Below are 27,510 nucleotides of genomic sequence, written 5' to 3'. Positions count from 1 at the left end.
ATTGCTTTTCTGGTGTTCTGCAAGACCAAGTCATGAATCTATGCCAGCACGATGTCAATTCTACTTGGTAGGCCAAACAGAAGCTCTTACCAATACATGTTATACCAACAAGCCCATGATCAAGTTTTCCATAAAAACATTGATTAGTACTTTTGATGTTTTTCTTGTAAATTCACCAAGTCTGTTTTAAGTTTTACCATGGCTTTCACTAATAAAATTAGTGGAATTGCAAATTTATAATGTGTTGGGCTTATGCTGGCTGAAGGGATTCTTTTATTGGACACTTGTTCCCACTTAATTCTTTCAAACATATGGTGAATTTTTAATACACTCATGGCAAAACTAATTACAAAACAGCCAATTCACGAGACTTTTGACAACATTTAGAAGTAGGAACCAACAGTAGACCATCCAGCCAGAACCTGCTGTCAATTATTGAGTCATACAGCATAGAAACAGACCCTTCAGTCCAAATCATCCATACCAACTTTAACTAATCTCTTTTGCCTGTTGTTGCTCAACACCATATCTCTCATTTCTCCCTTTCTTCTAGATGCATTTAGTATCTAAAAATCTTTTTTCTTGAATTAGTGACCCAGCCTCCACAATTATCAATCCCATTGAGTTTAGTCATAAACAAACAAAGTATTGCATTGGCTTCCATTATCCTAGTTTTGTTTACTACATATTTGGAGAAAACCCATCTATTCCCAGATAATTAAGTCTCAATCCATGACAACATGTTAGTTACCTACAATTCCACCTGCTTTCATTTTGCCCACTAACCTCATGGGATCTTATCAAATGCCTACTTGAAATCTAAATACACCACATCCATTCTTCTCATTTATCTAGTTACATTCTTTAAAAACTACAGTAGATTAAATACAGTAGATTACATGACATTTCTTTCATTAAACCCTTACTAACTTTAATACTTTGTAATTGCTGTTATCAAGCATTTTATACACTTTAGCATTTCTTCTAACACTGTCAGGCGAACTGATCGGTTTTCCTCCTTCCTTAAATTGTAGGGTTAGAAAAAGCAAGGATCAATATTGTCTTCTTTATTTGCCTTCTTTATTTGCCCACAATACAGATTGCTATTGGTCTTTAAATTGGACCACATACAAAAGCCATAGTCAGTTGCTCAATCTAAGTGTGCATGTTCATGAGATACAAATACTTCACCCATGAAAATGCCTCCATGCTGACCTGAAAAGATCCTGATCATTGCTCTGAAAACAAGGAAATAATTGGGAAATTAAAAAAAAGGGTCACGGCTTATGGAGTTGTCACTAATGCTAATCTGGCAACTGACTGATTTCCAGCTTTTGAAAACAACTTCAGATAAGCTAGAAGTGTAACAATTTGGAAACTGGGTAAGGCAACAGACAACAGGCAGATAAAGCAAGCAAGATGTCTGTACATGGAGAGACATCGATTTTAAAAAAAACTTGGCAAGGAAATAGCCCTTGGTATGCATTGAAATAAATAAAATTCAGAGATTGACAAATCAGGAAAAAAAAAGTGCTCTATGATTTAATCAAATGCACTGAATGCCATTAAATGCATAACAAGATACACTATTGACTGAACAAAAACAGGAGCAACGAGCCCTAATAACTTTTTAATTATTTAACAAGGGTTCCGACAAAAGACGTGAAAACAATAGTTATATCCGTTCAGAAGACTAAGCTTTAAGTTTTTAAACATCAAAAATTCAACAAGATGTACTATAATGAAGGACAAATTCACAACTTTAAAAAATATCACAACAATTAAAAATGGCAAAGCTTTATTGAGTGAGTTTATTTTCACTTCGCACCTTACAAATATGAACAAAAGTGACTTGTCAGGTCTCTGATATTGAAGACCAAGATTAAACCCTACAATAACGGTCTAAAGAAAAATTCTACATTAAAATTTTTATTTGCCATAGAGCATCCAAAGATGCTTCTCATCATTTTCACTTCCTAAAAAAATTAAACCAGAGACTTGTTTTAGACAAATATAAAAAAAGAAGTCAAGCAACAAATATAAGCACATAATTGTTCAGTTTACACTCACCAGTGTTTATAGTTTTTCATTTTAAGTTTCAAAGAATTTTGTTGAATATGAATGCACTACCACACTTTACATTTTTTATACAATAAACCAGAAGACACTGCCAATTAGTTAACAATTTAGGGTTTCAATCTCAAACATTCTGGGAATTTAAATGGGTACAAGATTTATTACAGTTAAGCCATCCAGATTGTGTCTTGATGTTGCTTGCACCAACCTTCTTTGTGCGCTTGACAATGCTCTTGCATTCAAATCAAGCCTGCAGAAGCAGTACACTGCACATGCGCAACAAGTCAGAGGCATGAAAAGTTCAATAACTAGTGCCAAAATACCTTACATAATGAAACTTGGGTCTCAAACTAAAATCATGTGATGAACACACTGGTGCCACCCTAGAATTTTCCTCAACCTAGGAAAAGGCTTATGCTGAATTCTAGTCATAATGAAAGGAATGCGTATACTGAATTCACATTTCATAAGCATAACCAAGTTTAAGCTGGTAATTGGTATCTGTTAAATAGTGAAAAAAGTTACATTCCCCATCCTCCACTCATGTTTGACATTCCACCCATGCCATTCAGCCCCATGGATCCTCTACTTCCAGTTCCATAGTAACTTCCATTCATCCCGGCTTGGCTGCCTGGAAAACAGTTTCATGAAAAATTGTTTTTTTTTTGAAACTTGGGAAAACTACTGCGAGGACATGAGATTCCTGTGTATAAAAGCTCAGTAATATAACTGGTCACTTACCATATGCACTCAAGCTTGCTTGACTTCCATAAACTCCATACGCAGTGCTTAGTTGTTGACTGTTAGGACTACCATAGCTTGGACTTGCATAGCTTGATTGGCTTCCTAAAAACAGACACTCTCGTAACATGTCTTGAAAGAATACCATCTCCAATGTCACCACAGGTGTGACTCATGCTCCACTTACTGCTCTCAGTGAAGCATGGTTACAAGTTCACTAACAACTTCTATGAATGCAATTTAGTTTTATTTTAAGAGCTCAGGATAGATGTTCTTTTAACATGCAGTGCCCACAATTGATTGCGAAAACTAATTTTACATTAATGAATACAGTTAACAGATTTTAAAATTCTATTAAAATGGTAGCTGCAGCCATATTCTGCTTTTTATTATTCAGAATGACTGATAATCAATTTCCATGTATTAAAATTAACCAAACTGTTAGGCGCAAGTAAAAAAGGCAAATTCTGCTGAGAAAAATCATAATAATAGAATACTGTGCTCAAAATATCAGAAGTGCTAGAAGTCCATTCAAGCACAAAATTATACTATTCTGAATATATGTTCTTTGCATGCATTCAGTGCTTCTAACAGATGCTGCAAATAACCTGAATACCACAAGTTGAGAAGATTTGTAGCTCAGGTTGAGGTTCTGGATTTAAGTTTGCTTGCTGAGATGGAGGGCTTATTTTAAAAACAAACCTTCCAGCTCAGCTAGCAAACTTACATCCAGAATACCACAAGCTACAAATAAAAAAAAAACTGATAGTAACATTCTGTTCCTTACCCAGTATTCAAAAACTACTGGTGTTTTTGGCACTCAAATCTTTAAAATAAGATTTCTTTACAGGTTTATTTGCAAGACACTCCAACTTCCAAAAATATTAAAGATACATGCTGATCTTGTGAACCAACATTCACACATATTGGTCAGAGACATTAAAGATTTACCAAGAAAAATGTTGAGCTGCAAATGAATTTGATATTCACTTACCTATTGCTGACATCTGAGTTGCATAGGCACTAGCAGTGCCTCCAGAGGTAGAGTTCAGGAAAAGTTCCACATATCTATGTTCTAAAAAGCAAAAAAAAATTTCAGAGAATGTTATAGTAACATTTCAATTTAATATAAAGTTTTCATCAACTTACGCATGTGAGCTTTGTCTTTTGACATAGCCGCCACAGCATCCTCATGAGTAGCAAACTCTACATCGGCTTCTCCTGTCACTCTACCATCAGATCCAATCTCTATGTGGACACGGACTGGGTTGAGGGGTGAGAAAAACTGAAATAGAAAACAATAAAAGGAGTTTCAAGCAATTTTACATACGTGGATTCTTAGAAAAATCTGCTGCACCACTGTTATGACAATGCTTTCTAGACTTCCTGGGTGCATAATTTAAATTCGACATGGGAGCAAAAACAAGTTGGCCAAGTTTTAAAACCTTGGGTGTACAAACTGGATTAATTCCACCCTTAGCGCGATGCATAAATTCTCTGAATCAACTGTTAATAAATTCAAGTACACAATTTTTGGGTAACAAATCAGTTCATGTGAAATGTTGAAACACAAACCAGTGTCATAACAGGGCAGGCATGGAAGTGTTTTTTCCTTCTCTCCTACCTGGAATCTTAGCTACAAACTCCTTAGGATGATATCAGTTGCATGCTGTCTCATATGTAGAGCCAATCCAAACTATTCTACGCAACTATGAGTTTATTCTGTTAAGGAGTTCCCAGGTTTAAAAAATGAATTAATACTTAGCTGGAAGCTTTGCTTTCATACTTTACCAACACCTAAGCCACATAAACAAATGAAAATGTTGAAGTACTTACATTATATATATCATTCTCCGTCGCCCTAAATGGCAGGCCCCTCATATGTACACAATGCCCTGTTGTGCTCTGGAAGGTAGAATCACTGTTTGCATATGCTTGCGCAGTTATTCCTGTTAATAAAAGTACTGTTGTTACGGAATAATAGAACATATTTTCACACATTCTCTACAAAATGCAGCTTAGAAAAACTCACCCCGATCTCGTCCATATCCATGATCTGTCCCATAGCCATATGCATCACTATATCCATTGTAATCATCATAACTTGCATAACCTGAACAGAAATTGAGTGTTTATGTTAAAAATCCTGAATTGAAGCAGTGCCTGCTAATACAGCAACTGCAAATGGATCCGATGTGGATTGAAACAGTTGCTAAAACTGAGAAATTTACATTATAGCATTTCAAAGCAGAGTTTTAAACAATCAAGTTCATCAACTGTCTATAAGTGAACACAAAACAATTAAGTAACAAAACTAAAGGCACTTTAGCTATTTCATTATCAATAAGACATACAAAAGCATCAGAATTCCCTGCTTGATCGTTCAAATCAATTCAGTTCTCAATGTTATTCTGGAAAGTAGTTACTGATCCCTTTAAAACTGCTTGAACGTTAAAATACTCAAACATGATCAATATTCATGAGTTGACTCACCGCCACCATACACTCCACGTCTCATCTTCTCATAAGATCCTCTAGGAATACCATAAGTTCTCCCAGTCATCGGTCTGTCGTAAGGACCTGGTCTTAAACCAGACATCAACTTCCGGGGAGGATCATAGTGGGTGCGCACTTCAGCCCGGCTGCTCTTGAAAATTTCAATGTACCTAAAGGATTATACATTGTATTTAAACATTTCAGTCTTTGCTCGTATGCAAACTAGTTACAAGAACAACATTGCTAATTATACACTAATTTGAAGTATCCTAACCATGTATTGCCGACACAAGAAAATTTGAGCCAAGGACCAAACCCTTCATCTACTAACTGACATTTTAAGAATAGCCCCATTACATCAATACTATGTAAAATTACAAAGTAATTTACCAAGGATATTCCACACTTAAAAATCCCCAAGTTGCAAGTTCAAATACTGGAACAAAACCATAGAAACTTTTACTTTAACCAAAATTTTAATCATGCAACTGGAGTCCATACTTTGGCAATTGGGTAATCATGAAGCATTCTTAAAATGCAACTTAAAAATGGTTTTTAAACAATCAAACAGAACCAACGACATAGCAATTCTAACCTAAGCTGCTATTTAGAAGGGCTTAAACTAATATTTAACCTTTATGAAGAAAATATTCTTTGCTCTTTGAATGACTTCCAATGTCCACATAAAAATGCAACACAGGATCAAGAGAGATGAGATGAAAAATCATGACACTGTCCTTTAGAGACTCTCAACCAGCCATTTTGATCAATTTTACTTTGATATGGTATAAACCCTCAGTCGAATTACAACTTTTGTTCTTTTACAAGTAGTCAAACATGGTAATCAAAGCAATGGCACAGAGGCTTTTTATGTGGAGATAATTTATTTCAAAGAATAAAGACATTTCATCTTCAGGAAATGACATTAGTGAACGTTTGTTCAAACGCCATGTACAAATAGGATACAGTTTATTGAGTGGGCATTGGAGAACTAAAGTAGCAACAATCTTGGAACAAAGGAACACCCAATAGTCTTCCAGTTGTCAAATCAAGATAATGCCAATTCTGTGCTGCATAAATGATTAGTAAAGCACCATGTCCAAAAAGGATATGGCAAAACCCATTTGCTAACCAGCAGTGTCACACATCCAAACAATGCTCCGCATCTCATGCCAACCTAACTTCTAAACAGCACAGCTTTACATTGCTAAAGAACTAACTGCTGAGACTCAAGATGTGCTGCATCTTAGAGGGACTTGCTGCAAATAATTTTTCTTACAGAAGTTCTGAAAGCCTTCAAACTGCTCTAGTAGAATATTTACCATGCTGGGCAATGTGATTTTTCTTCCTAATCACATTTTCCAAATGGTGTGCTAAGCAAAAAAAAAAAACCCAACTAAGCCTACCAATGATACGGTTTTAGATTCAATTTGAACTTTTAATAAAAAAAAACAAACATCGATATGTGAAATATAAAATCTATTTCCAGCACATTGACTTTAAAGTCAACTTTTTGGTGCATTTATAATTGCTAAGAGATCCTAATAGACTCAGACACTATCCTTCAGCTGAAATCCTTTTCCCTCTTGGCTAACAAAAGATCTACGACGTGACATCAAAACTGGATCCAATCAGTTGAGACAGAAGAATGCATAACGGTCACATGCAGACATTTTTCAAAATGTGCAGAACACCAAGTTAATAGCTTTCCCCAAGACTTCTATAATCAAGACTCATGCAAACAAGTGTAGACTGCAGTGTACAATGAAACCCTCTGCTAAAAAATGGAAAACAAAAATGTGCACCAATACAACCAACTGTCCTACCATGATCCTATTTGTATTCTAGAGACTAAACAGACTAGAGTCAATGTGGGGACATTAGGTTTCTGTACACAGCAATCTTCCAAAATGAGAAAATAATTTCAATCTCACATTTACTTCTTGTGTTTGGTCTGTTACAGGGCAGGAGCAACATAATGCTCACATCACTGTGGCACTCTGCCTGAAATAAAACCACAACACCCCCAAACTACACATGGACAAATCTTTTCCATCATCATTACTAATCATTCTTAGTTAATATTCAGGTAAGCAAACAGCAAGTATATTATCCTCAAAGCAGTGGTTAATTTTAGGAAATTTAATGCAAACAGGAAAATAATTCCTTTCATAGCCAGAAAAGGGAGACCTTCATCCCAACTTTTAAAATTATAAGAGGTCTCAGGAATGAAAGGCAATTGCGAAGAATACTTGGATACTCAACTGTCCAATGACAGAACCAAGTTGGACATGCTTCTTTGAACAGTAAACTTAAACAACAACTATGTTGAAAAGCTATTTGCCTTAGTTATTTTATTAACAATAAACTGGTCATTAAACTTAACATATTAAGCCATGAGCAATTAATAATTTCAAATATAGAAGAGCAGATAATTATCTCAACATTCAAAACATCCAATAGGTTGGATATTAATTGTAAAACACAGTAAAAGCATCAGCTATGATGGCAAGTAGCTTTTCAGGTTCAGATTACCAGTATTTCAGTTTCATTTTACAAATACTCAACATGTGACAATTACAACAAAAATTAGTGTTACAATGTGTTTAAAGAGCTTTTAAATTGTGCTTAATCACATTTTCTTATGGTATCAAAAGCAGCGAATTGTGATAAAAGTACTTAAAACCTAAACAACAATGCATCCAGGTGAAACATTCGCCATACCAGAACAGTTGTACTAGATAACAAATCAATCATATACCATAAGAAAAGTGACTCATCCATCCATCCCCACCTGTGCCCTATTCTTTCCTTGTGTTTCTTTAGAGCCTTTTCAGCTATTTCCTGTGTGGCAAACTGCACGAAGGCCTCCCCCGTGCTCCTCCCCTGGTAGTCCATCGGCAATGTTATCCCATTTGGCACGATTTCCAACCCTTCAACCCAAGGACAAATAACCCCAGTAGGGGATAGCATTAAAGGGTGCACATGCCTAATTATTACTTATGACGTTGCATTTATAAAAATGTAAACTACTGCAAGTTACAGCTCAAAATTAAAATGCACTAAAGTGTTGTGTGACAATCATGCTGTGTGAAAATATGTCAGAACCTAAACAACCAGAGGGAATTCCCTGGGTTGCAGCACAGCCACGTGGTCACATAACATCTTAGAACAAAGCAATTATCTTTAAAAATACAATTAAAATACTTCCCAAATTTTAGTGTCAGAAAAAAATAGGAATTCAAAATAACATACAATGTAACTAAACAGTCAAGTTTTCTTTCCTCCCCAGTAAATTGAAAGCAGCTGCATAAGATTGACTCAAGAGGTCAAAATATAGCAACTAAAATCAAAGCACATTCCCCCACCCTCAATTTCAGGAACTCATCAGTTCCACCAGTATTAGATGCTTCACCCAAGCGGTCATTTTGCCATGTGCAAATCGGTGTGCACTTTTAGACTGTGGGGCCATCACAGCCAAGTACAACCTGTTCTCACCTGACATTCACACATGCAATGCCAGGAGTGGAAATCCTCAATTTTCATTGCATCCACTCTACAGTACTGAGACCACATTCAGTCAGCTCAGCAGCTCTTGGCTTATGACACCATGCTTTGAACGAACAGCTTTTGCGGGCTGCAGTGTTCCAATCTGCATGATATGATACAATTAACTGAACAACCAATGGGAAAAATGATCAGGCTACATTTTGCCTTGCACATATAGGAATGTCTCAAAGAGCGTCAACAGTGACTTCCTACCCTTCACCTAGCCCAGAAATAAAACATTTAGTTTAAAAAAAAGGCTTGGCAAGTTTCTTACTAGCCTAACACATGGTAGCCAAGCACACCATCTGCCCCTGGTGAGATGGTCAGTGAAGCTCCTGCTTACAGCCTTCAGAAGCTGAGTCAGTGCTCCCCCATTAATTTCTTTACCCACTTACTGGTAAGCAATCAGCCTTCACTTGTTGCCTCCAGAAGCTCAGATCAGTATTTGATATGTTAAACTTGCTTGTTTGGCATTTTGGCAAATATTATCATATTATCAGCATGTTTTTTGTTACCCACATTTAAATATCATTAAATTTCTAATAAAACAAACTTAGCAATTAAATGTAAAAAATTGATACCTTCATAGATTTAAGTATACTATATAAATCTACAAACACTAGATCAGACCAAGAATAAACCAACTGTAGGATTTTCTTGTTTTTTTTAAAAAAAGTCCTTGACATGAAGGGAGAAGAGATGGAATGAGTGGACACCCACACAATTTTGGAAGGGGGTGAGAAGAAATGATTAGGGAAAGAAAAAGTGAAAACAGATCAGTGCACAGACTATCAATCCACTTAAACTCATACAGTTTTATTCAAATGGTTATTCAGAAGCCTTCAGAAACTTCAGTGACATATTGGAGTTTTTCTCTAATACAAATAGAGCTACAGAACCAAAGCAAATGATTAGACTAGTTTCATTAAGATGACCAAAAGGAATTATTAAAATAAATGAATAAACTGTGTGGAAGCTACTTTAAAAGCACTTCTGGAAATCGGTTTTAAATGTGTCTTGATACACGTCTGATTGTTGCCAATTTAGAAAACTAAGTTAAAATCCAGACATGTTTAGCTTCGCATTTCAACAAATATCCATTAATTACTGTCTTATTTTAACAAAGCTGCTGTTTCTACAATGCCAGGAAGAATTGGTGGGATTTTGACAACACCAAAGGAAAGATTAAGAATAAAAAGACTATGAAAAGATTAATTCTCAGTTTCTCCGAACAATTTCAGAAATCAGACCTTTGGTGACAGAATAGACGGCAAGTGACAAGTTAGATGTCACTAACTTGTGAGACTTAAGGGTGAATTCTCCTGGATAATGTAACTATAAAACATTTTAAAAACAATTTTAACAACTCTAATCTTGATCTGAACCAGTGAGAGACACTCACTCATCACCAGAGTAAATTACTACATTTTTAAGTGCAAACAAAAACCCAGAAAATTGTACTGGGGCAGGAATTTGAGTATTAATTACTTGACTGCATAGTTAATACATTACATCACATTTAAATAATGTTAAAATTCAGATGAGTAAAATATTGAAAAGATTACCTTATCAACTGGAAGTGAATACAAATCAACTTATTTAATCTTAAAACTAATTTGTAGATTAGACATAGAAAGTGATTAACTTAACAAAACCACTTAAGACAGCCAATTTACTAAAATGAATTAGTTTTTAAAAAAACCTGCTTTTTGTACCTGTAAAAAACTGTACTATTTCCTCCTTGCTACAGCCAAACGGCAGCCCCCTAAGACGAACACAGCCATCGTTTGAAGAATCAGGACTATTGGGGCCAGTGTGCTTCAAAACCCAGTCCATTTCAATGTTGTTAGATTTAAATACTAGGTTTAAAAAAAAGTTTAAGAAATCATTTTAGAAAAGCAAGCAGTTAAATCTGAAATGTTTGAGAAATAGGAATCCCAAAATCAAGTAGATGAATCATTGCTTAATTGTGTGTTAACTCAGCATATGCTATCAAACAGACTAAACCCCCTCAAAACATGCCAAGGTAGTCTGGACAATAATTTTATCTTATTTAATAGGCAAGAGTAAGACACTGTTCCAGATGCGATTCAATTGATTAAATTATGAGGCTTTAAGCAAAATACTTCATCCGTACACTAAATTAAAATACAAAACCAAAAAAAAAGGAAAATTGACAATTTTATCACACATCAACAAATTCAGCAAAACTGATTTCCCTCACTTGCAATCTTCTCCAGTCCAGAAGGAGAAACACTGAGAATGAATCTAGCAGCAGAAAGAGAACAAGCTTTTGCAGCAAAGCTGTACTTGGCAGTTTCATTCCACAACCCCAGTTTCAATAACAAAGCAAAACTAAACCCTTAGGTCTGAGAGCCTGACTCCATCCCTCATTCTTGTGTCTACTTCTTTTAAAAATCCAAAAGTTATTTACTATTTTCCATGGAGCAAACCCTTCAGCACCAGATTTACAATGTCTGTCAAGAGAAATAGGACAAAATAAAATCACTTTTAAAGGCACATCTCATCATGAATGCAATTTTTTATTTTTTCATAAGACATGGCATCATTAGCTAGCCCAACACTTACTCATCTCAAATTGTTCTCAAGAAGCTTGTGGTAAGCTGAGGTGCAAGGACACCTGTCTTTCAGGATTGAGACCTGGGATTTTGACAGAGTGGTGCTGAAGGAATGGCAATATAATCCCAAGTCAAGATGGTGTGTAATTGGAGGGGAACACATTGGTACATCGGTCCTCCCTTGTCTTCTAAGTGGCAGGTTTGGACATTGCTGTCAGAACAGCCTTTTAAGTTACTGCAGTGCATCTTCTAGACGGTACGCACTACTGATATTATAGTAAAGGCAGTGAATACTGATGGCAAATATGTTGAACATTGTGGAATCAATGAAAATTCCCACTGACCATACAATGAATTCAATGATGACTAACCTCCAACAGTCACAACTACACCTCTGTGGCAAATACGACTCCAGAGTATTCCCTTGTGTCTCCTAACTGCAATTTTCAAGCTCTTCAATGTCATTGTTGGTCAAATACTCACCTCATTCTGAGTTCAGCTTTGGTCCACGAATGGACCAAGGCTGGAATGAGGTCAACAGCCAAACAATTGTTGAGGAACACAAACTATGCGTAACCGAGATGGTTATTGTTAAGTACTGCAGCATAAGGATGTCATTACATTGTTGATGGTTGCGAATACGCTGATATGGCAGTAATTGCCCGGCTGAATTGGTCTTACTTTCCAAGCATAGCACACACACGGGCAATTTTCCATACTACCAGTTATGCACTACTGTTGTAACTGTACTGGAATAAGAGAGAGTATCCAGTTCTGGAATTAGAGGTTTTCAATACTATTGCCAGAGTGCAGTCAATGCCTTCAAACAATAATCTCATTGACAGATGTATTTGCATCAGATACACTGGAGAGGAGGAGTTAGAGTAGTTTTTCACTCGTCTCCTTGGATCTGCTGCATACATAGTCTCAGACCTTACTGATTCAGCAGCTTGATCAATTAGAGGTTTATAAAATCATGAGTCTTTTCCCCAAGTTGGGGGAGCCCACAACTAGAAGGCATAGGTTTACAGTGAGGTGAAAAATTTAGAAGGGACCATATATAGACAACTTTTTCCACACAGAGGGTGATGAGCGTATGGAAGTGAGCTGCCAGAGGTGGTGGAGGCTGACACAATTACAGCATTTAAAGGCATCTGGATGGGTATGAATAGGAAGGGTTGAGGGGGTCATGGGCCAAATGCTAGCAAATGGGATGCGATTAGTTTAGGACATCTAGTTGGCATGGACATGTTGGACTGAAGGGTCTGCGTCCATGCTGTACATCTGTGACTAACTGTAGTGCTAATGAGCTACTCTTGTTGATGAACATTTAAATCCTCCATCCAGAGAACAGTCTGTGCCCTTGGCACACACTCATCAGCCAAGGAGGTAGGTGGTGGTAATGAGGTAATTCCTGATTTTAATTAAATCAAGTTTCACTATCTATCATGATGGTATTCAAACAAATACCTGCAGAATATTAAACATTGTAGATGCTGGAAATCTAAAAACCAAACAAAAATAGCTGGAGCAACTCAGGTCTAATCATGAGCAAGGGAGAAAGAAAAGCTGCTGGTGGGGGCCATCAACCAGTGAAATATCCATGTGGCGAAAGCAGCACTTATATGAAGTAGTCCAGTGTGTGCATATGCAGGTTAAAGGGGGGGGGGGGGGGGGGTAGGAACACGGCGGCACACAAAGTGCTCAGGCCCAAAATTACTTGGCCTTTATATTGAGCACTGGAAGGCAACAGGATCCCCAAGTGGAAATGACAGTGCATGCTGAGCTTCACTGGAGAACTGCAGCAAGCCCAAGACGATTTTTTGCAAATACAGTGTAGGTCTTCTGAAAAGCAGCTGCCCAGTATATGGTGTAAGAAAGAGTCACTGAACCAAAACATGAACTCTTGTTTTCTCTCCACAGATGCTGCTAGACCTGAATTTCTCTAGGGCTTTCTGTTTTTGTACCTGCAGAATGTCAGCCTGGTTACCAATTATGGCTCAATCAGCACCCTTTTCTCATTCTGAACAAAAGACAGTCCCTTCACTGAAGTCTTAAGTTTCTTCTTCTGGATCTGATGAGTGCAAGTTGAAAGGGCTTAATTGATCGCCTTTTAGTGATGCTCAAGCATGAACTTACCTTCTACATATCTATGCCCCATACTTTCTTTGTCTTTTTTCAGTGCAATTTTGACATCATCTTCAGCTTCCAGTTGTATGAATGCTTCCCCACTTGGGCGGCCTTCTCTGGTATACGTAAAATGAATTCCAGAATTCCCATTTAAGATTTTGCAATCTGAAATGTAAAAGTTACAATATCTATAATCACTCATACTAAATTCCATTAAAGATTTCAGAATTTGTCTAAACCTTAATCCAGGAATCTCAATAATATCTAGAAGTAAATCCACAAGGCACTTCAATAGGATACAAAGGTCACGTCATTTTAAAAATCAGTCATTTCATGATACACCTATGGAGTAAGTGGTACTCAACCCAGGCCATCTAGTACAGATACATGGTTAGACATCAAGGTAACCAAATGGCTAGTAAATTTGCCCAATGTTCCACACATTTTGCTTTAAAAAAAAGTTACCTCAACCTGTGAAGTTAATTTTGAATCATTAGAAATGTGACTTAATAACCTTGATTTTCATCTTCTGGATACTGTTCTCCTTATACATGAACATTCTGAAATGCTAGGTCCATTCAATTTCTGACATTACACAGAGTCTTCCTTTACACCCTACTTACTTTGGCAACTCTACATTAAACAGACACAAGGACCCCAAAGATACCAGAAATCAGATGTTTTCAGAGCTTGGCTAATCACAGCAATTATACTGTATTATTATTACATTTTTTCCAAGTCACAATTAATCTCAATTATGGATATTTACAATTTAGAAGCCAAAAGTAACCAACCCATTTTCCAGCTCTTAGTCACAGCCTTCAAGATTACTACACTACCAAGGGCACATCTAGTACCTAAATATTGCAGATTTCACTTATGTTCGTTTCAAGAATACCAGAACCCAAAAAGAGATTCCCCTCAGTCCCCACTATCTACAGCATGATTATGGGGTCCTCAAAGAGGATAGGACCTTCTACTATCTTTTTCATTAATATTCTACAGTCCAAGTAATAATCTGGGGAATCTGCTCTGTAACCTCACAAGCAGTCACATTTTATTAGTGTGAAGAGCAGAACTGTGCTCTTCATTTAACAATTCATTTTCAATAACAGTTCTCTCTGCATATAGAAATTACCAAACTAGTTTTTAAAAAATCATCCCCCACTAATTTTGCTGATCTTTACATTTCAGTCACTTTTGCCCACTCCACCCTTCCATCTAACTTTACTTTGTCAATGAACTATACGAATATAATAAACTCTGTTGCAATCAAGTCACTAACAAAATGACTGAACAAGCATGGACTGTAATCTACCTCAACTTGCACGTTACAAACTACCAACACACCCCAATTATTCATGCTTTCATTGACCGATCCTCAAACCATGCCACTGCATCTATTCCACAGGCTTGAATTCAGTGCCACTGCATTGATGTTTCTACTTTAAAGTAAAAACTAGATTTGGTAAAGTGTTAGGATTTACCAAACAATGGCCCTTCCATTTGTTTACATTCACTCTGCCAATCTAGACTTTGATGTCCCATTTTAACATGATTCAGTTGGACAAGACTAGGGAAAATTACAGTGAGGACAGGATGAAGCACTGCATGCCTGAAAACACTCAGGAAGACTTGAACATTAACTACTTGAGCTGCACTGTAGCTGCTAAGGCACCTATGCAATAATTAAGAAAAAAAAATTCTTCGGGGGTGGGGTGGGGGGGGGGGTGGGGGAGGAGAAAAAGAGAAGAGAGAGCAGGAAGAGTTTTGTTATGCCAGCTTCAACTTAACTAGCTACTTTTTGGGAAGGGCAGCATAATTTTGAATTTTTGAAATAAAACAAGATTGATGACAGTAGAAGTGTGTTGGGGAAAGCAATGCTATTAGTAATATTTCTTCAGAGAGAAAAAAAAGAATGGATTGGCAAAGTTTTGGAACTATGACAATGCAATTAGAGCACTATTTAAACATAACCCAATCTTTAAATGATCTCGAAGCGAATGCGACTGCCACCTAAATTTTAGCATACTCATTTTAAAGTTTCACTTTTCAGAAAGTGTATACCTGTTAATAATAAATAGCCTAAAAGCTCCACGTCAGGACTTTTGATTGCTTTTGAAAACCAAGTTTAAAAACTTATTTCAAATACAGTGAACTTGAAACTTTAATCATGAGGAATGTAAACTGGTCACCGCTAACTGAAAATTACATCACACCAGATTCCATATTTAGTGCATTACTGAAAGACAAAGTTACATTAATAGTTTCAAAGTTTCTGCACCATCTTTGAAAATGTCTCCAAAGATAACAAAACAAGTTAGTAACATGCACTTCACAACATTATTCTTGTGGAATACATATGGCAAAGTGATTCTTGATATATCTACACAAATAACATTTTCATTGCCCATTTTTAAGCTTACAAAAACATTGTCCACTTGGATCACTTTTTCACCTTACATACCAGAAAAAAAGCGTGACACTTCCTCAGCAGCAGATGACCAGGGTAATCCACGGACCCGGATAACAAATCCATCAGTTTCTGAACTAGACATGACTTCTTTCCAACGATGTAACAAGTTTTCCTTTTAAAAATCCTGAATCAGACAATTTCAACATATTTTTACATTCAAGCAGCCAATACATCAGCCAGAACAAACTTAAAATGGTTTATTTGCAGTGAATCATTCAGAAGTTATCCAGGATATGCTATGCATAATAAACACTCATTCACATAGAATCTATCACAATCTCAAATGCCCCCAAAATACTACCCAACCAATGAAAAAATTTGAAAGAATCATTATTTCACAACGCAGGAAACATTGCCATCTGAACTCAAGTTCCCCTGATAACCAGCTTTTTAAATATAAAGCAATGCTGGGTGATTGATAAGTAATACTTTAAGACAGCATCTTTGACCACAATATGACAGTAGAGCTACAGTTTAAACTTTGTTAAATCAAATTACGAAATCTAGCCTGTGGGACTTGAGTCCATCATGCCATGGTCCAAGAGTGATAACCACTGAGCCACATCATTTTTTTCTCTGCCAGTGTAAAGAGGTATTATTATACTGACATAATCAAATGAACTCTAGAAAGGTATGTAGAAAGCTAGTAATCAACTAAAGTTTTACCAAGATCTGAAAATCAAATTGCTTTTAGAACTTGGTTGGATCATCATGTAGATGTGCCAATGGTCACATATCCAGTCATTCAAACAGAGTACCTCTGAGTACACAGAACTGGTTCAGTAGAGTTATTGACTAACAGACTGGTACATTGTAATTTGGACTCAAGGCACAAATTCAACATTGGGTTGTAATCAAAATTCATTATTTTCTCTTCCACGCAGAAAAGACAGCTGTAATTTCTGTGACATATTCAAAGATGCATCACAATAATCCGGTAGTTGAAAATTCTTTCCTTTTCTTTGGACTTAATTAGAAAAAGTAAATTTGCACCAATAATTCTACATTAACCCACAATGACCTTGAATCTTCCTCAAGTACTAACCTAGGTTTGAGAATCAACTGATCAGAAAAACTACAGTGGTCTGAACTTTAAGTGGACTAAAGTAAGAAAACAACAAGGGAAATAGACACAATCATAGAACAAATATAATACAAGCAGTTTCTGAGGAAGTAGAGGTATATAATTAATTACCAAGGAAGAAATGTACCAAACCTGAGATGTACAGACCAGTGATTGAAACAGCAGCAGTCCCAGTCAGATGGATCCAAACTTAGTTAGAACATACTTCCAACCAGAATGAGAAACTGTTATTCTAATAAGCATACTTGAAACCAGCATGCATATATCCACAATTGAGTACAAGGTGCAAGTCCAATAAAGTATAGATTAAAAAAGGTAAGAAAAGGGCTGTGAATTGGATAGGCCTTTTAAATTTTGTAAAATGAGTACTTTGGCATAGGGACTAGACAACCAAAAGTTGTCTACTAAATCAATTTAACCACAGAATGCGTTATAACAAAATAGCGGCCAAAGAAAAAGGACATTTACGTCGATTACGTTTCGTCATCATTTTCTGATCACTTCTTCGGAATTACGTTTACCATATTAGTGCCTCAGGTACTGCTGAGACGCAAACCAATTAGTTTCCATCTAGACTCAATATGAAAACTATACAAACATCAGACACAACCATTTGCAAATTACGAGTTAATATAAAACTCGCAGTGTCGACGGGAAGCACACGCTTTCTGGCCCTTTTCACTCTCTTTAGTGTAATAAAAATACAAAGCGGGCAAGTCCGAGCTTTGTGGAAACCCCAGGAGGATGTGGGCGGCAGGTGGTGGGGGAGGGGTAGGTCATTAGGCCTCAAATCGGCACCAAGCGGCATCCAACGTTTGACAGAATTGAGCAAAAACAAAAGCTCTCCAGAGCAACCTCCAGCAAACTCCTCGCGCTGAGGAGCCGCGACTAGACCCGGATGGGAGAGAGCCGTCGATTAAAAGAAACAAAAGGTCGAGCGAGGCGCCGCCGGGAAAACGAGGCCTCGACGGCGCAGAGGCCGCGCGCACGTACCAATCAGCCGCGCATTCGCCTTTTTCAAGCGAACACGATTCAAAAAAATAATAGTGAAGCCTTGCGCAAGACCACTTACCGAAAACAAGGCAATAGCGACTTGGGGAAAAACCTCAAGTAAGCACTAACTCTGATACGTTAACGACCACAGAACGCCCGTTAACAGCGCGTCTCCTTCCGTTTCTTTTCTTTTCAAAGCGTGGAGATCGCCCCAGCGGACCGGAAGTTCTAAGTCACGTGCCACCACTGCGCCTGCGTGAGGCTGTGTCCGCAGCAAAGACGCCGATGGCGCCTGCGCAGACCTCATTGCCGCCTCCTTCCCTTCCCCTCCCCCACTCCAATGTCAATCATAGCTCAATTTCAGACACGTTTATTAATTACCAGACTGTGGGGATGAGGGTGCAAACACTGGAAACGATGTTTTTGTATTTTTAAAATACAGACTGCTTGGAATTAATTTCAAGGAAATGTATGATTTAATAGATTATAAGTAAAGCTATCTGGCATGCCTACCCCATCAGCTCTCAATGTTGTGGAGCAAAATAAGGAAACCAGATTCAGAATACATTTGATTAATGGAAAGGATAATGCTGAAATCTTTATGATAAGATTCTTAACAAATTTAATGATTTTGAACAAACGTCAATTTAGTTGGTAAACCAGCTACATACTAATCTCAGACTGAGCTTCGTTTGCCTTTATCCATTGTAAGCAATCTTTGCTGGATCTCCATCACCCCAATTTTTAAATTCTCATCGTTTTCAAATTCCTTGATGACCTTGCCTTACATCTATAAACTTCTCCAGTCACAACTATCCAAGGTATCTGCACACTAACTATAAATACCCTGTCCTCCTGGTCACCACTTTCATCCATGCACACATGCAAAAATGGCCAAGTGTTTAAGGTCTGCTAATATCATTAAAATTAGAATTGAAATTGCATTTACACTGAATTATTTTATTGATTAAATGTAAATGGTAATTGCTAGTAACTACACTGTATATAATAATGCCATATAGTATAACAATCAATAATATCAAAATTGAAAATCAATCTCCCCACTATGGGAACTAGTGCTAATATTAATACTTGGGCCATTTCTGTTAACAGAAGTTTTTTTGCTCCCTCCGAACTCAGGGCATATGTCGTTGCATTCTTCTAAGAAATTGACGCAGTTTGGAGGTCTGTTTTCATACTGTGCACTTCCAGCTGGTTCTCAAAGCCGTGGTCACCTTGGAGAAAAGTCCTTTTGAGACATGCTATGCGGAATATATATATAAAAGCCATATTCTTCATGTTCATGATATTTTTCCCCTGGGCTTTGTTGAAAAATTTCAGCATTGTCTCTTCACTATTCTAGTCATGCTTCAACTTCAATGAGGATGTATCGCTTTTCATAATGCTGAATTATTTCAAAGCACAAAAATTGCACATTTGAACACTATTGCAAAATTGTTCAAAGGAGTTGCTTTGGCTTATTTGGACAATCAACTATGAAATCTGTTTTCATTTCTGCCACTAATGTTGTTTATAACTTTTTTGTAATCAATAATGTCTCACTCACATTTTGAGACCAAATCTAGGGTCAATTATTTCAGTCTATCATTAGCCGTGAATGCAAAATAAATTACCAAATCCTTTTTAGATTACTTACAGTGTGGAAACAGGCCCTTCGGCCCAACAAGTCCACACCGCCCCTCCGAAGCGCAACCCACCCATACCCCTACATTTACCCCTTACTTAACACTACGGGCAATTTAGCATGGCCAATTCACCCTAACCTGCACATCTTTGGACTGTGGGAGGAAACCAGAGCACCCGGAGGAAACCCACGCAGACACGGGGAGAATGTGCAAACTCCACACAGTCAGTTACCTGAGGCGGGAATTGAACCCGGGTCTCTGGCGCTGTGAGGCAGCAGTGCTAACCACTGTGCCACCGTGCCGCCCTAGGTTCCTGTAAAGGTTACTCGTCGGTTCATACTCTGATCAAATTAGGCCCTAATGCTTTAGTACAGTTCCTAAATAGTTGCAGCACATTGCTGAGAAAGAGAAAGTAAACCTCAGTCATTTCTTTTGCATCCCCTTGTTCTGAAGCATCCTGACAATATTTTGGGCATACCTCCTCACTGAATACTGAATGTAGTTTGTCATAGGTTTTCAGCATTTCAGTAATCTGTCAATAACACAGAAATAAAGGAAACCAGCTGGACATGACATGCCTCAATAGATTGCATTCTTCCACTTCAAGTAAGAAACAGATCTCCCTCAATCATGGTGTTCTGTATGTAGAAACAATATAGTGAGAATGATCTTTCGTGTCTTAAGGCATACTTTGTTGCCTTGTTTAAAAGGCGAATCAAAAATTGGTTACAACAATGTCCTTTTGAGCACTTTTCAATTTTTGGTAACTACTATTATACTTTCTGTCATGAACATCTGCGTTTATCAGTTGATTATGAGAAAGATCAAAGGAAATGTCGGTTTGGATAATAGCTTAATTGTAATGTTTTCTATGGTTCCCTGTCCATCATTATAAAAATTTAAATACTGAATCTCCATCTCAAAATTATGAAATCTGAAAACCAAACTTTGCTGTACCCTTGTTTCAGACATTGGTTTCCAAAGGGAAAAAAATTCTTTTGCTTTATGTAATCGAAGGGCTTCTGGATAGAATATTGTGTTAGATCATTCATCTTCAATGTTTTGGCTTTGTTTACCCATGCCTGCTGTGGAGGAGTCACGTATGTTTCTTTATCTACTTCTACACCACAGACAATAAGATTGTAAGACTGGTGGTGCCTCATAATATAGTAGGCTTTACATAGTTCAACAGTCATCACTTTGTTATTTTACGGGAACATAGGCGATTTAGACGAAGGAACTTTGGGCGTTAAATTGTGTTTTCTGACAAAACATGATGATTCATGTCTTCCTTTCCAAAGTGATTGACATTGATATAATTTCAGCACAAATTGCAGAATGTATAATGCTCTTTCTGCTCTTTGCTATGAAACTACATTTTGACCATTCTCGATTGAACATCTTTCCCTTAGGCATTCCTAGTTAATAATTGATGGTGAAGAGGACAATAAGATATCATCTTTCCTCACGGGGCATGGTGACTTGAATATAACTTCAAATGACTGATATTGACATTAGGCAAGAAGGCTGGTGGGGCAATCATTTAGACCTCATCACATAACATTGAGAGCAGCATCATAAGGATATAGAACAGGCTGAAAGATTTTTTTTCAGGATGGTTGCCAATGTGAAAGTGATTTTATATCACTGACATTAACATTAGCCATCAAAACTATAAGTCTGTCATTTGGAACCACCAAAACTCTACTTTTGCTTCATTGGTTGATTTTGATTAAATAAAAATCTGAAATCAGCATTTTTTTCTGACAATTGGCAGTGATTGACAGTGAATAAAGGACCCATCCCTAACAAAGCCACAGAGTTTTTCCAAACTTCAAAATACTCAACCTAAGGGCATCCCATATTGGGCAGGAAGCTAAAAACTAAACTGCGACTCTACCATTTTAGCATCACTGATTTCATTATAGGAGGCTGTATCTTCAGCCGCCCAGGGCCTAAGCTCTGGAATTTCTTCCGTAATCCTTTGCAACTCTCCATGTTTCCTTTTGTTCAAATCAGAGTTGATATCAAGAAATTATCGAGCTGCTCATGACCTAAGTCTGGAATTTCTTCCCTAATCCTTTCTAAGTCTCCATGTTTCCTTTCATTCAAATCAGAGTTGAAAGCGAGAAACTATCTAGCAAAATAGTGAGAACCGGACTTATTGTGAATGATTTAAAAAAAACTAAGGAAAATCATTTTTATGCAGCATATGTATAGGGACTGGAATGACGAAAATAAAACAAATAACTGCAGATGGTGGAGATGTGAAATTGCTGGCAAAACTCAAGCAGGTCTGGCAGCATCAGTGAGGAAAAAGCAGTGTTAACATTTTGAGGTTGGTGACTCTGACTCAGAGTACTGATGAAGAGTCACCAGAGTCACAACTTCAACTCTGCTTTCTATATGTATTGATTTCATCAACCTCACCATAAAATTGTCAGTGAGCAAAACCGGCACAATAACAGCCTATTGTTATTAGAGAAAATAAGCTGGCCACCAGGGCTGTTCGACATCATCTGTTCCTTCCATGACAACATGATAGGTAAAGTCGGCTATGATGGAGCAATATCGGAATCAGTTGAGATCTGCAGTGTGATCTAATGACATTATGTAAAATCATAAGATGTTGTACCTGAAGTAGGCCATTTGGTCAATTGAGTGTCCTCTGCCATTCAATGAGATCATGGCAGATTTGATAATCCTCAACTTGCTGCCAAAATCTACCCCTATCCAAAAAAACATTCATGCCACAAACTTTGTTTGCCTGGTATATAATATCTATGATTATATCTAAAATTGAATATTTGCTTTGAAGTGTCACTTGTTTTACCTTTGTGAGCCAGTTAGAAACTTCTAAAATTTGTTTATTTATAAAATTAAATAAATTCTAATGATGATAACCAGTAGATAATGGGGAAAAAAAACCTTGACATTTAGGAAAATGTACATGAGGATTGTTCCTTTTGGGACCTAATTTACCTCTGAAATGTAAGTAGTTAACATCAATATGCATGTAGACAACACCTTTTACATACAAAATATCTCACAGCAGTAGTAATGATAAAAAGAGCAGTGTTCAAAGTCTGCAGAGCATAGGAGGGATGATTGTGATTTGAGGAAAAAAGCTAGAAGCAGATCAATGATGGATGGGGTTGTAGTGGGTCCATCAGCTCCACAGACAAAGGTTGAGATGGCTTAAAGTTCTGCTACAAGATGTTTTGGCAGAAGGCAGCAGATCAAAGCTTGATACAATTGAGACACGATGGTAATTAATTATGAAGTACCCACTGTAATCAAATTAAGATCAAAGGTTCGGGACAGATTCAGGTTCATTTGCTGGAAGGAAAGTCATTAAAAGTTTTGAAATGGTTCACTAGGCCCATATGATCAAGATCCCATTGTACTCTGAGATAATCTTTTTCGCTGTCCACTATACCTCCAATTTTGGTGTCTATTACAAACATACTATCTATACCTCCTATGTCCACATCCAAATCATTTATATAAATGACGAAAAGTAGTGGACCAAGCACCTTGTGGCACACCACTGGTCACAGGCCTCTGGTCTGAAAAGCTACCCTCCACCACCACCCTCTGTCTTCTACCTTTGAGCCAGTTTTGTACCCAAATGGCTAGTTCTCCCTTTATTCCATGAGATCTAACTTTGCTAATCAGTCTCACATGATGAACCTTGTCGATCACTTTACTGAAGTCCATATAGAATGCGTCGACCATTCTGCCCTCATCAATCCTCTTTGTTACTTCTTCAAAAAACTCGATCAAGTTTGAGATATGATTTCCCACACACAAAGCCATGCTGACTATCTCTAATCAGTCCTTGCCTTTCCAAATACATGTAAATCCTGTCCCTCAGGATTGTCTCCAACAACTTGACCATCACTGATGTCAGGCTTACTGGTCTATAGTTTCCTGGCTTTTCCTTACAACTTTTCTTAAATAGTGGCACCACATTAGCCAACCTCCAGTCTTCCGGCACCTCATCTGTGACTATTGATGATACAAATATCTCAGCAAAGGGGCCAGCAATCACTTCCCTTGCTCCCCACAGAGTTTTAGGATATACCTGATCAGGTCCTGGAGATTTATCCACTTTTATGCATTTCAGGACATCCTACACCTCCTCCTCTATAATATGGACATTTTGCAAGATGTTACCATCTATTTCCCTACATTCTATATCTTCCATGTCCTTCTCCACAGTAAATACTGATGTAAAATACTTGTTTGCTATATCCTCCATCTCCTGCAGTTCCACACATAGGCTGCCTTGCTGATCTTTGAGGGGCTCTATTCTCTCCCTAGTTACCCTTTTGTCCTTAATGTATTTATAAAAACCATTTGGAATCTCCTTAACCCTATTTGCTAAAGCTATCTCATGTCCCCTTTTTGCCCTCCTGATTTCCCTCTTAAGTATACTCGTATTGCCTTTATACTCTGTTAAGGATTCACTCCATTTCTCCCGTCTATACCTGACATATGCTTCCTTCTTTTTCTTCACCAAAACCTCAATCACTCTCATCATCCAGCATTCCCTACACCTACCAGCCTTACCTTTTACCCTAACAGGAACATAATGTCTCTGGGCTCTCGTTATTTCATTTTTGAAGGCTACCCATTTCCCAGCAATCCCTTTACCTGCAAACATCCGTCCCAATCACCTTTTAAAAATTCTTGCCTAATATTGTCAAAATCACCTTCCTTCAATTTAGAACTTCAACTTTTGGATCCAGTCTATCCTTTCCAATCACTATTTTAAAACTAGTAGAATTATGGTCACTGACCCCAAAGTTATTGTGGTTCTGTTCGCCGAGCTGGGAATTTCTCTTGCAAACGTTTTGTCCCCTGTCTAGGTGACATCCTCAGTGCCTGGGAGCCTCCTGTGAAGCGCTTCTGTGCTGTTTCCTCCGGCATTTATAGTGGCCAGCATTATTAGTACAACACAATCCCAATAAGGTGATTATCCCTTTCTTATTTCTTAGTTCCACCCAAATAACTTTTCTGGATGTATTCCCAGGAATATCTTCCCTAAGTACAACAGTAATATCTCTTATCAAAAACACGACACCCCATCCTCTCTCACCCCTCTTTGTGTCTTTCCTATAGCTTTTGTAACCTGGAACATTAAGCTGCCAGATTCTGGATTAGAGTGGTGTTGGAAAAGCACAGCAGTTCAGGCAGCATCTGAGGAGCAGGAAAATCGACGTTTCGGGCAAAAGCCCTTCATCAGGAAAGAGGCAGTGTGCCTGAAGGGTGGAGAGATAAATGAACGGAGGGTGGGGGTGGGGAGAAAGTAGCATAGAGTACAATAGGTGAGTGGGGATGGGGATAAGGTGATAGGTCAGGGAGGAGGGTGGGCAAGGTAGCAAAGAGTACAATGGGTGAATGGAGGTGGAATGAAGGTGATAGGTCAGAGAGGAGGGTGGAGTGGATAGGTGGAAAGGAAAATAGGTATGTAGGACAAGTCATGGGGGCAGTGCTGAGCTGGAAATTTGGAACTGGGGTGAGGTGGGGGAAGAGGAATTGAGGAAACAGGTGAAGTCCACATTGATGCCCTGGGGTTGAAGTGTTCCAAGGTGAAAGATGAGGCGTTCTTCCTCCATGCATCAGGTGGTGAGGGAGCGGCGGTGAAGGAGGCCCAGGACCTCCATGTCCTCAGCTGAGTGGGAGGGGGAGTTGAAATGTTGGGCCACAGGGCGGAGTGGTTGATTTGTGCAGGTGTTCCAGAGATGTTCCTTAAAGCGTCCTCATTAAGCTGCCAGTCCTGTCCATCTCTAATGGGAAAAGAGAAGAAGAGTTCTGTTTAATAGAATTAGAAATTAGAAAATGTTGGAATTGCCAAGTAGGCCAAGCAGCATCTGGGGAGAGAAAAACTTTGATCTGAAACATTAACTCAGTTGCTGAACATTTCATGCATGTTCTCGTTTTATTTCAGATTTACAGTAGCACAGAGTTTTATTTTTGATTGGTAATTAATTGACTCCCACTTCTCATCCAGAAATGTTCACCCTGAAGATCTTGTCTTTAATGGGATTTTCCTTTGTTTTCTCCCTGATTCACCATCATTAAATTTGAGCAGGGAGATAGCAAGTGATCAGGTATTACCCAAAATTCACTTTTACATCTCACTGAATCACAAAATGGTTACAGTATTGAAGAGGGCCATTCAGACTATCATGCCTGTAACAACTAATCAAACAAATATCATTATCTAGTTCCAATCTTGTGCTTTTTCCCCATACTGTCACTCACTATTTCTATCCAAATAATCTGGATGTAAGTGAGCTGGAAGATTTATTTTCAGATGTTTCATCAGCATGACTAGGTAACATCATCAGTGAGAGCCTCTGGTGAAGCGCTAGTGGTATGTCCCACCTCTTTATTTATAGATCTTGGTTTCTTAAGGTGGATGATGTCTTTCCAGTTCTTTTTTTCAAGGGAAGGTAGATGGAGTCTAAATAAATGTGTTTAATGATGGAATTTCATTAGAATGCCAGGCCTCTCGGAGTTCTCATGCATGTCTTTGTTTCGCTTGTCCTAGGAAGCGCTTGTTGTCCCAGTAAAAGTGGTGTCCTTCTTTGTATGTATGGAAACTAGTGGAAGTGGGTCGTGTCTTTTGGTGGCTAATTGATTTTCATGGAAACATACAACACCATCAACAATATCCTGATAGGCATAAAATTCACAAAAGAGGAGAAGGACAATAGGCTCCCATTCCTTGACGTGACAGTTGAACGTAGAGTTAATGGAGAGCTTCAAACCAGCATCTTCAGAAAAACAACAAACACAGACCAAATACTTCAGAGACAATCATCTCAACACCCACAAACAGAGCTGCATCAAGACATTATTTCAATGAGCTACATCGCACTGCAGCAACCAAGAATTACAAACAGCAGAAGAAAAGTACCTGTACATTTTCAAGAAAAAGGGTTACCCAATAAACACAATCTGCCAATTCCTCAGAAACAAACCCAAACATGTAGTCACAAACCCAAACATGTAGACACAACGCAAACAAAAACAATAGCCACATTACCTTACATCAAAGTCATATCAGAGAGGACTTCCAGACTACTCAGACCCCTTGGCATCATGGTAGCCTATAAATCTACAATCACTTTTAAACAACGACTAATTAACCTAAAGAATCCCTTAGATACTACCAGAAAAACTAAAATCATTTACAAAATATCATGCAAGAACTGTAAAAAAAAACTACATTGGACAAACAAGCAGGAAACTTGCCACCAGGATACATGAACACTAACTAGCCACCAAAAGACATGACCTCCTATCACTAGTTTCCATACATACAGACAAAGAAGGACACCATGTTGACTAGGACAACACACACATCCTAGGACAAGCAAAACAAAGGCACACATGAGGATTCCTAGAGGCATGACATTCTAACTGGAATCATTCTTGTAGTAAATCACTTCTACACTCTCTCCAGTGCATTCACATGTTTTCAATAATGTGGTGTTCACAACTATACACAATACCCCAGGTGAAGTTTAAGAAATGTCTTGTACAAGGCAATGTTATCTTCTTGCCTTTGTACTCTACACAGCTATTAATAAAGCTGAGGACAATGTAGGCTTTGATAACTGCTCTCTCCATTTCTCCTGCAGCTTCAATTATCCATGCATAATTATAATAATCCATGCATATATAATGCAACCCACTTAGAATTGTGCCCCTAATTTACATTGT

General features: G+C 37.8%; 1 protein-coding gene across 2 annotated transcripts; it reads right to left on the bottom strand.

The window, feature by feature from the left end:
- Positions 1–1,781: 1,781 nt before the first annotated feature.
- On the bottom strand, positions 1,782–18,379 carry hnrnph1l (heterogeneous nuclear ribonucleoprotein H1, like). 2 transcript variants are annotated; one of them, XM_072590815.1, is made up of 12 exons: positions 18,204–18,379; positions 16,039–16,171; positions 13,581–13,736; positions 10,578–10,721; positions 8,108–8,246; positions 5,311–5,483; positions 4,850–4,930; positions 4,654–4,781; positions 3,967–4,102; positions 3,812–3,892; positions 2,818–2,922; positions 1,782–2,707 (listed from the first exon to the last, which is right to left on the bottom strand). In XM_072590815.1, exons 2-12 carry the CDS (start codon positions 16,127–16,129, stop codon positions 2,598–2,600), a joined length of 1,344 nt encoding a protein of 447 aa, XP_072446916.1. In that variant the 5' UTR covers positions 16,130–16,171; positions 18,204–18,379; the 3' UTR covers positions 1,782–2,597. The 2 variants fall into 2 exon arrangements, with proteins under 2 accessions (XP_072446916.1, XP_072446917.1); XM_072590816.1 differs by having other exon boundaries at positions 4,654–4,766.
- Between the last annotated feature and the right edge of the window lie 9,131 nt (positions 18,380–27,510).

Source organism: Chiloscyllium punctatum, chromosome 20 (genome assembly GCF_047496795.1).
Source record: "Chiloscyllium punctatum isolate Juve2018m chromosome 20, sChiPun1.3, whole genome shotgun sequence".
Classification (NCBI taxonomy): domain Eukaryota; kingdom Metazoa; phylum Chordata; class Chondrichthyes; order Orectolobiformes; family Hemiscylliidae; genus Chiloscyllium; species Chiloscyllium punctatum.
The sequence above is the reverse complement of the archived record's forward strand: the minus strand, read 5'-3'. Positions and strand labels throughout refer to the sequence as shown.